Source organism: Ctenocephalides felis, unplaced genomic scaffold (assembly GCF_003426905.1).
Source record: "Ctenocephalides felis isolate EL2017-DRISC unplaced genomic scaffold, ASM342690v1 CF-g0.4_SCAFFOLD_03013, whole genome shotgun sequence".
NCBI lineage: Eukaryota > Metazoa > Arthropoda > Insecta > Siphonaptera > Pulicidae > Ctenocephalides > Ctenocephalides felis.
This window is the reverse complement of record NW_020539167.1, coordinates 510-10,723: the sequence shown is the minus strand read 5'-3', so window position 1 is coordinate 10,723 and position 10,214 is coordinate 510. Positions and strand designations below refer to the sequence as shown.

General features: G+C 30.4%; 2 protein-coding genes and 1 long non-coding RNA gene across 3 annotated transcripts; 1 reads left to right on the top strand and 2 right to left on the bottom strand.

Moving 5' to 3' along the window:
- Positions 1–2,159: 2,159 nt before the first annotated feature.
- LOC113381703 lies at positions 2,160–4,480 on the top strand. The gene is made up of 6 exons (XM_026620443.1): positions 2,160–2,255; positions 2,320–3,070; positions 3,239–3,489; positions 3,716–3,944; positions 4,001–4,184; positions 4,354–4,480. Exons 1-6 carry the CDS (start codon positions 2,199–2,201, stop codon positions 4,478–4,480), a joined length of 1,599 nt encoding a protein of 532 aa, XP_026476228.1. The 5' UTR covers positions 2,160–2,198.
- A 384-nt stretch (positions 4,481–4,864) lies between these two features.
- Positions 4,865–6,025, bottom strand: LOC113381702 (innexin inx2-like; the record flags this gene model as incomplete). Its single annotated transcript, XM_026620442.1, has 4 exons — positions 4,865–5,021; positions 5,251–5,486; positions 5,547–5,678; positions 5,948–6,025. Coding segments are annotated over 4 exons (603 nt in total), but the record flags the coding sequence as incomplete, so codon positions are not given.
- Positions 6,026–6,039: 14 nt separating this feature from the next.
- LOC113381701 lies at positions 6,040–7,031 on the bottom strand. Its single transcript, XR_003367571.1, has 3 exons — positions 6,998–7,031; positions 6,358–6,495; positions 6,040–6,090 (listed from the first exon to the last, which is right to left on the bottom strand). It is a non-coding gene; the product is annotated as an uncharacterized LOC113381701 (long non-coding RNA).
- Between the last annotated feature and the right edge of the window lie 3,183 nt (positions 7,032–10,214).

Genomic DNA, 10,214 nt, shown 5'->3' with positions numbered 1-10,214 from the left:
TCTTAGCTCTATTAGTTTCTTAAGTTTGTTGCATTGTTTGTTCTTTATCTGATCAAAAAGTTTTTGGTATTTCTTTTGTTCTAGAAAAATAAATTTATCGAATTCTAATTCTTCTAATGAGTCCTGTGTCACACGTTTGGATATTATTAAATTATTATTTAATCGATTGATTTCTTTTGCACTGTCTGCAATTTCATATTTCAAAATTTTATTCTGAAGGATCAATAGACTGTTATTTAGTTTTTGTATGTTGTTGTAATTTTTATTTTTGAATGTTAAATTGTTGGTGATAAAATTAGGTAAAACATTTTCGTGCTTGCATTTAATTAAGCAATTCCTTTTGTTAGTGGTCTTCGCTAATGCATTGAAAGTTGATGTTATTTGTCTGCAATGGTATACGGCTTCTGAACCATATTTATTGTAAACTGTGTTGAAAAACGATTGATCCATTTTTAGTTCTGGAGTATATAATATAGAATTTTATGATATGAGTGGAACGAATATTAATTGTTTAATATGAACAAAACAGCACTCAGATTTGTTTAACACAACTTTATTTTATGATTACAGACGTTTCGAGACCATGGTGTGTCTCATCTTCAGTGTAATTTCAAAAACAGTTACTTATATACTACACATTCTTTAATAATTTATTTAAATTTCATTTAATTTTTGGTATACAAAAAACACTGCTCTTATATTGGCCAGACCTGCCAGAACTTAGAAAAGAGACTCAGGCAACATGAATTACAATGTGAAAAAATAGATAACAAAAAATTTAAAAGTACACTTGTGGATCATGCTAATATCAACAACCATAAGTTTGATTTTGACAATCCCCAAATTTTATTCCATGAGAAAGACTTATTTAAACGGAGCATGGCAGAATCAATGTTAATAGTTCGGACTAACAATAGCATAAATCTAAGAACCGACACAAATATTTGACATGACACTTATATAAACATCATTAATAATTTATAAATTTTTTCATTTATCTTATTCGTTTTCAATAAATTAATTTGTTTTTTCATTTTTATCGATTTTTGTATGCGACAGCACTCCTCTTGTTTACATTATAATGATACCCTTTCTGTCTCCATCTAGATAAGTACTTCAAATTTGTTTAGAATATTTCTGTAAGTGTTATATGTTTCTTTAGTACTGTGTCAAGCATTGCAAGGAATAGTTGGTGTTTTTTGTATACCAAAAATTAAATGAAATTTAAATAAATTATTAAAGAATGTGTAGTATATAAGTAACTGTTTTTGAAATTACACTGAAGATGAGACACACCATGGTCTCGAAACGTCTGTAATCATAAAATAAAGTTGTGTTAAACAAATCTGAGTGCTGTTTTGTTCATATTAAACAATTAATATATATATATATATAATATAATATCATGATAATATCATGATGATATAAAATTAACTCTGAAATATGATAAATAAAGTGCACCAAAATATATTTTAGTTGGATATACATATATTTTAACAAATCTATAACTTAATTAACGATGTATTTTCTATACTAATAGTTAGATAAAATTATAATCAGTACATCAATTTTAATTACTGCTTACTTATTTACATTTTTGATCCGCGCTTTGACGCTAATTCATTAGTGTCGGTTCGGGTATTCTCGGCAGCCTGATGCGTCGGGTTGCTCGCGGCGGGAACGAGCGCCGCGAACGCAAGCTATTGAAATTTTCGTGTCGCTTCGACCATGTTCGGCAGGGTACGTGATTCTAAAAATGAACCCCCTCCCATTTTCAAACAAAAAAAAAAAGAAAAAAGTGCGCTATGGACATGCGCAGTGGACAAATTTGAAGGAAATTCGTGCGTTCGCACAGTATCACTCCGCTGCGCACATTTGTTCGTGACGCACCATTCGCCGCACGGATTCGTACAGTGGAGACGCGGCATTATGAATTTGGATTTATCTAGAATTGAACCTAGGGGTAAATTTTCATGCTACGCTCGTCGCGCCTCTGTAGCAGGAGCGGTAAATTAATCTTGAAATAATCGAAAAGCGCTCCAGTTTTCCATCTAGTACTATAATGCTTTTAAACTGAGTTTTTATTTAATTCTTTTAAGATGTTGAAGAATATTTTAGTGAAACCCGTATAATTTAATTTACAATATTTTATCATTTAGTGCTTACAATAGAGTTAGTTTTATTGCCAGCTTCTGATTATGGATGTTTTTACTATCACAGATTCCTCAGATGACGAAAGTTGCAATTCTAATAAGGTAAACTAATTTATCCACATAAAAGAGTTGTTTTTAAAGTTAAAATTTGATTTGTGTTTTGTAGAGCTTTGAATTGCCAATTATAGTCCATGTAGAAAGTACTTCGAAAAATGAAAATGCTGATTATCAAAAAAATGGAATTATAAAGAAGATAGGTGATTGTACTCTTACTTTAAGGAAACATCGAACATCTGATGTCATTGAAATCATTGAGGATAGTGATGATGAAAGTAAATACAACAATAGTTTACAAAAGACAATTGAATCTAATGATAGGTTATTTGTTACTTCATCTATAGAAACAAACCACCAGAATGTTAGCTGTTCAGTTAATGCAAGAGTTCCATTATTGTCTTTAAAAAGCAATAATGATATTCAAACAACAAAAATTAATATATCTGCAACACCAAACATTAGAAAATCAAATAATTTGGTAATTGGAAATAGTAAAATCACTGATAAGAAACATATTACACCAAAAAAATTAGAAGAAAACATCATATCATTGATAGAAGATTCAGACAGCGATACAGAACCAATTTCAAGTAAAAAACCCAAGTTAGAACTTAAGAGTAAATTTAAGGAAGAGAGAACTCTGCCTTTGATAGCATTCGTCAAGGATAAACCTGAAGAATCAACAAATCATGTAGATAAAATTAAAAAAATAAATGATGTATCAACAATTAATTCTGTGGTAAAGGTAAAGACGGAAACAATCAAGAAAAATGCTGATTTACGAACTGAAAAATCAAATAGTATTAATGAGGCTGCAATTCACAGAAATGATGAGGCTTTTAAAAACTTTCTACAAGCATGTAAAGAAGTTGAAAATAGTGATCGAATGAATTTAATCATTGAGAAAATTCAAAAGTACCATAATAATGCTCATTCAGATTACATAAAATCGAATTCATTTTATGATTTAATTCAACGATCCATAGAATCAATAATAAACAGTAAAAATTATTACCTGTATATAAAAGATTTTATAGAAGAATTACGGGCCAGAAAAGTGACCGTAAAAGCAGAAAGTACTACAAGTGCCACTGAATGTGATGATAACAGGTTAGATCCCATAAGCAAAAATAAGGAAGAAAAAATTCACAGACTTGAAAGTGCATTGAGAAAAATAATTAAGATATTAAAGAATCTAGAAGAAAAAGAAGTTGATTTTGACGATGAATATGATTCTACATATCTGCTACAAGATAGATATGAACGTCGAATGATAAAAGTAATTATTTTTATTAATTCTTTTGTTTATTAATTTTTTTGTTAGATAACTGTGTTTTTATATTGCCAAAATATAACTTATAATGTGCTGGGCGTTGCATTTTAAACTCATGTAGGGAATTCCAATTGAATGTTTTCATTTCACTGCTGAAATAATGATAATTATTATTATTTAAACCTTTATTGTTGAAACTATAAAGAATTATATTTTTTACTTATTGATTTAGATCTACAATAAACTCTGTGAAATAACTGGTGAACAGCCAAGTGCAGGCCGTGCAATAAAACGTAAAATTTATGTAGCAATCAGTACTCACCAATCCATTAACAAGGCTGTTCAAGATTTTGTTAATAAAAAAAAGGAGTTTCCTAATTATCAAGATATTCTGAAAATTGTAAAATCGTCCAATGAACTAGAGTCATTAAAAATGAGTAATGCTGCTGAAGCACTTGAAGGTAAAATAAAAAGGCATTTTTTTGTCTTTTTTTTCTTAATGATTTCAATCTTTTAGCCCGGAAAGTTTTTGAGCACATAGGAAGTGAATTGCAGAGGAGGCGGCAAGCAGATTATTATTTATCAATATTAGATTATCTTCAAAGTGAAACTGATCCTGCTGAAAAAGATCCTTCTCTTAAAAATCAACTTAAGAAAAATTATGATGAGAATAAACATAAAATTCCGGAAATAATTAATAAGTATGTAAAGTAACTATTTAAATAGGAAAATATTGCTATAACTGAGCAAATGAGATTGTTTGCATTTTATGACTATTTGTTAAATAAGCAATGATAATTCAAATACATATTTATTTTTTTCACAATTAGAATTACTCGAATTCACTTAATTTTATTTTGTTATGTTTAGGTATGTAGAGAAGGCTGAAAGCATAGGCTTGAAAGAAAAAGAGGTCGATAGTGATCAAGCAAAGAGCGATGACGAAAAGGAATCTGAAGCAGAAGAAAGCGATGGCTCTAGTGCAGATATTATTTAAAACTAAAAAATATAAATTTTATTTTCATGACCATAGATTTATTAAAACTTTAATGATAATTTAGGACTTTAATAATTAGGACAAATTTTGTTATTGATTTGCCATAAATAAAAATGAGTTTAGCTGAAAAATAATTAAAAAGCTTCATTTTCAATGAGTTTGTATAATTTTATAAACGTACAAAATTTATAAAGTTTAATGTAAAAAATAAAATATTCTTCAGATACATAACAAAAATAAAAATCACTCAATTCACTTCATAACATCTTTAAACTAATTGTATCTTGAATATCTTTAAAGAAGAGTATTATAGCAGAGCATTCAACGATTTCATAGTCATTCTAAATTTCAATCAAATTCGTCACAATACTTTGATAATTTAGTTCACAGTATGACTGTGTTCGTATCAGCCTCCAAACCCAGATCATTAATCAACTCTCTGAATATATTTGGATGTAGATTTTTATACAACTGTTGTAAAATAAACCAATCGCCTACATGACATGAATATACTAAATTGCGAATAACACCTTTGGAAATGCTGCAAATAATTAAATGGTTAAAATTTTTACAGTAGTGATTGAAGAGAGAAATGTGAAAAAGGTGTGTGATCTATAATGGATTCTCAATAAATAAACAGTTTATGAATTCAAAAGCTATACAAAATATAATTGTTGTATTTTTATACATTTAAAAAAAATGGACTGATTTAATCAAGAAAAATATGTACTTGGTGGTTGAATTTATTTAAATTTATGTATCTTACATACTTCTTTGTTTGAGCCATTAGTAGCCACACTCGCACTTCTGGACAACAGAATACAACCGCTCTATATATCAAAGCTAGGCCTGACAATAATGCTAATCCGACAAACCAAAACCAGAGAACTGCATATAGCTTTTCATTAACAATGTTCAATGGTAGAACACACAAAGCATCTTTGATCTGTTTAGTTCCTGATGGACCAATATCAGTGAATGAACATTTTGCTGTCTTCGGGAATATCTAGTAAAAATTTCATTATTAATTATTACTCTCTGAGCATTGTAAAATAATTTTACTTACTCTTGACATAGGATCATTATCTGACCAGTATGTGCTGGTCATTATATTTTCACTTAAAAACACCGAAACAGCAGGTCCATAATTTGCAAACTCACCACCCAAGAAGAGATTAACGATAAAGAATTGTCCCACCTCAGAGAAAAAATTGATGCGGATTAATTCATTTATATTATTTCACTAAATTGTAGGGTTTCTTTTTTTATTACAAGTACTTCAATTATAGAACTTTATGTAATAATAATTCTATTAATATTGAAATAAAATAGTTCTATTGTTAGATTTTATATGAGAGTGAAGTTATAATTCTGACTCATGATTATTAATTCTTCCATCTACTTTTTATAACTAAATATTTCATTATCTCATTAAAGTAGCAGAAATTTTATTTTTGCAATACATACCACATTTCCAAAATTGAGTATTTCACAAATAACAAATCGAATAGCATAAAATGCATGAGTCGCTTTATTCAGTTCAGAAAGATAACTAACTAAGTAATTTCTCCTAGCGGTTGTCCATTGTTCTTGAGACACTAAAGGACCCACTGTATAAAATAAATATATCATTCATTTTCAATAATAATATGCAACATGAAAATAACTTGCTATTGACAAAAATAAACTGATACATCAGTTCTCTCAAAAACTCCAATCGTATTACAAACTTCAAGCACTGATATAACAGTGTATTTGAATTAAAACGCTTTAATACAGCATCAAAACAAATTTTTCATTGTTAAGTTTAAAACTCGTACATAAATCTCAGATGCATTAAAAATTTTATATAATAAACATTTCTATAATAAACTTACCGAGATCCTGAGTTAAAGCCTTAATTCTTCCATTTTCCCAGCATTTCCACATATATCTGGGAATATAAAACATTACAGCTTGTAGGACGAGCACGATACTAACCCATTGATAGTATTTGTGATGTAATTCTTGTGTAACTAAAAATTATGCAAAAAACATTTAAATTAAAAATATAAATAGAACTACAAATCTTATCGGCTCAATATTTTACTATATTTTAAAATGAATGTGGATTAAAATCAGAACAAATACTTCTGTAAAATACACAAGTAGTGACTGAGTAATAAAAAGACAACACACAATAAAATTTGTATGAATTGTATTCAAAAATTTTAAGCTATAATTAATCTCGTGAAGTATTGTTGAATACAACAGTAGAATATAGTGATTAATTAAAGTGTGGATTTATTTTATTTAATGCCTATAGAACATATAGCAAAATTTACAATTTTGACAGCATAATAATGATTCCTGGGGTATCCAAATTTCATCATGTTGGCTTAATAATATAATATTTAGTTCATGTATATTATGCCTTTCAAAAATGTTACCAAAATGTTGCTAGTGTAGATGTAGTTTCAATTATACATATCTTTAGAGTTCAAACAATATTATAACTAATTAGGGTAAACAACTTACTGCCATTATGATCAGTAATAGTATAAGTACTGAATATCCAGCAAAACGTATTGAAAGTCTCTCTTTTTATACCAGCAGTGCTAATACAATCAATAGGATCCCCAATGTATTGTTTCGACGTAACCAATATCGAAAACACTATTAACAATATAACTGTGGCCTTATAATGGAGTCGAAACACATTATTGTCAATACATATGTTGTCTAGCTTGAGATGCTTAAGTACAGGATTGAAAACATTTATCATTTTGAAGTATTTTATTTACAACCATATCACTTGAAATGCGTTGTACAAAATATTTTTCCACATGCGTTTAAAACTTAACCGGATTTACTCGCCAATCGCAATAGAGGCGCTGCAGAGCTGTGAAGTGAAAGGCACCCTACCCGTACGGGTAGTGTTGCCTCGGACACGAATGAATGAAAACGTTCGAAAATGGTTCGAAACTATGGTTCGTTTCTTATTTAATATTTTTTAGCTTTTCGTTATGATTCATTCTTTTTGTGTTTATTTTTTTATGTCCGTTCAAGTTTATTCGCCTTGGCTTTTTGATTACGCGCCTATTTACTTCTTATTTTAATTTTTACATTTTAGGGTTATGTTTTAGGATTCTTTTCATTCAAAGATCATTTTAGTCTAGCTTAGATTTTATACAATGTTTTAGTTATAATTTTGTTTTAAAAAATAATTTAGGCTTACGTTTTACGCATAGGGTTACATTTTATTCATTATTTTTGTTAGGGTTACGTTGTATACATTATTAGGTTTGGTTTCGATCTTAAACTTAATTCAGTGGAAGCTAACTAAAACCAGGCTAAAACTCAACAAACAACAAATAGGGAACGGGCAAGCTCATAAAAATGTCAGTGAAAACGCCATGACTTCTCGGGGTGGCGAAAAAGTGCAAACACGGTGCCCAAACAAGATGGCGTTTGACAGGTTTTTTTTTTATAGAAACTGTGGTCTATATATAATATATTTTATTTATAATGAAATAGTAACAACACTATGTGCGATTATATTTATTATTTATAAAATGTACATAATATTTTAGTATTGAAAATGAAAAGGAAAGTATTGTAATTTATGATGTTGACTGTTCGGCAGCAGACGGAAGAGAGAGTTCCGACCCTAAAGCTTGCACTTTGTTTCTCGCGTAGTGTTGCCAACATGATGAGCCAAAGATATGTTTAACTGTCAAATTGAGGTGCGATGTGGGTTGCCAGGTCGCTACAGATCACTCCCCCCCGGCGAAAAGTTTATCTTGAACTTCGGGCTGCCATCTTGAATTTTCTTGTAAATTTTTGTTGAGTTTTTTTTTTTTTTAAGTTTTTGTTTGATTAATTTTTGTTTGTTTGTGGCCGTGGCCGTTTTTGCTGGCGGTCGCCATGTTGTTTGGTGCATCGTTTGCTTGTGTGGCCGTGGCCGTTTTGTATGGCGGTTGCTGCCATGTTGCTTGGTGCGTTGTTCGCTGCTGTGGCCGTTTTGTATGGCGATGCTGCATGATTGTTGCCATGTTTGCTTGGTGCGTTGTTCGCTTGATTGTAGCCGTGTGGTATGACGCATTTTGCTTGCTTGTGGCCGTTTTGTATGGCGTTGCTGCCATGTTTGCTTGGTGCGTTGTTCGCTTGATGTGGCCGTGTTGTATGGCGTTTGCCATGTTTGCTTGGTGCGTTGGTCGCTTGATTGTGGCCGTGTTGTATGACGTTTGCCATGTTTGCTTGGTGCTCCTGTCTGCTGCCGTGGTGCTTATATCGACTCATTTCCCAGGTTAATGAGTGATTTATTGAGCACGTGTTGTTGTTGATCTCGATGTGCGTAGTCGGAGTCTCCATTGTAGGTACTAGAACGTTCTGTATTTCTTGCTCACTTGTAAATTATGCACATGTTTCACTTTCTTCTCACTTTATGCGTGTTTTTTATTCACTTTCGGGGTCACCAATTATAGAAACTGTGGTGCATTATTAAATTTATTTTAATCACGTCGGGGTCATCAATTATAGAAACTGTTCGGCAGCAGACGGAAGAGAGAGTTCCGACCCTAAAGCTTGCACTTTGGTTCTCGCGTAGTGTTGCCAACATGATGAGCCAAAGATAATGTTTAACTGTCAAATTGAGGTGCGATGTGGGTTGCCAGGTCGCTACAATTTCGTATTTTGACAGGTTTATTCAACCTTATGTGCTTGTTAAAGATGGTTATTGCTTCTTATAATCGCAGTTTTTTATCTATTTCTAATAATAATGCGGCATATCTGAGTCACCAATCATGTGCGTATATTAAGTGAAGAAAGCGCATGAATAAGAAAGTTAATTTTGTTATAATTAACGTTAGAAGAAATAAATTGCTTCGTTGGATAGATTCATTGAGGTATGTACTCATAATTAAAATGTATTTGCTATTGACCACCATATTAAAACAAACATGTGTTGCTTAAAGGTATGATAAAATTTTCAGACAAGGCCATAAGATATTTTATGATTTGCATGTTGTGTTATCAGCTGAACAAAGTTAGATCTTTCTATTAGTACTTTGTTGCAGAATGAATCTCATATTGATAGGATGTCAGGACTTACAGGATTTCTACACTGCAAATTTGATTTAATTGTTTTGTATTATTGCATTACTGCAGGTATGTTTTGTTTTATTGCATAAAAAGATATTACTTTTAAAGTTTTAGGAAGCTATTGTATCAGTATATGCACGGTTGAAGAATTTCTCCAAATTTTATACCGATGAGCAGTATTTGCTAATATTGATAGAAGAGGGTCTCCTCCATAGATTGGTAATTATTTGTGTGAATTTAATATTACATACCTGTTAAAATTTTATACTTTAAATTATATGCTCTCAATGTTTTTTTTTTCAGATTAATTTAGGTACATATAAGAAGTATTCATCTTTGATTTCCAAAAGCTTTCAATTTATGTATTACATATAACATTTATGTACAGTTAATATTATTATACAAGCTAACAGTCACGATACATATATATTTAATCTAATATAAACTAACATTTCTTCATTTAGTATCCCCATCTTATCCAATAATGAAAGTTTGAAGATTCACCAAATAGGACATAAAAAACACAATATTTTCACCAGAAATTGATAGTCCTTTGGTATATTACATAGAAGTTTTAAAAATTTTCATTCTGTGTATGACTCATTCTACATGTATACGCACACTAGTACTTCAAAGTGAGTTTATTAATATC

What these genes read in the sequence shown, in the direction of transcription:
- LOC113381703 (XM_026620443.1), top strand. Translation starts at nt 2,199, where the DNA reads ATGGATGTTTTTACTATCACAGATTCCTCAGATGACGAAAGTTGCAAT. An exon ending in AAAGTTGCAATTCTAATAAG is followed by an intron (nt 2,256 to 2,319) that starts GTAAACTAATTT and finishes TGTGTTTTGTAG; the next exon opens with AGCTTTGAATTGCCAATTAT. An exon ending in ATGAACGTCGAATGATAAAA is followed by an intron (nt 3,490 to 3,715) that starts GTAATTATTTTT and finishes TTATTGATTTAG; the next exon opens with ATCTACAATAAACTCTGTGA.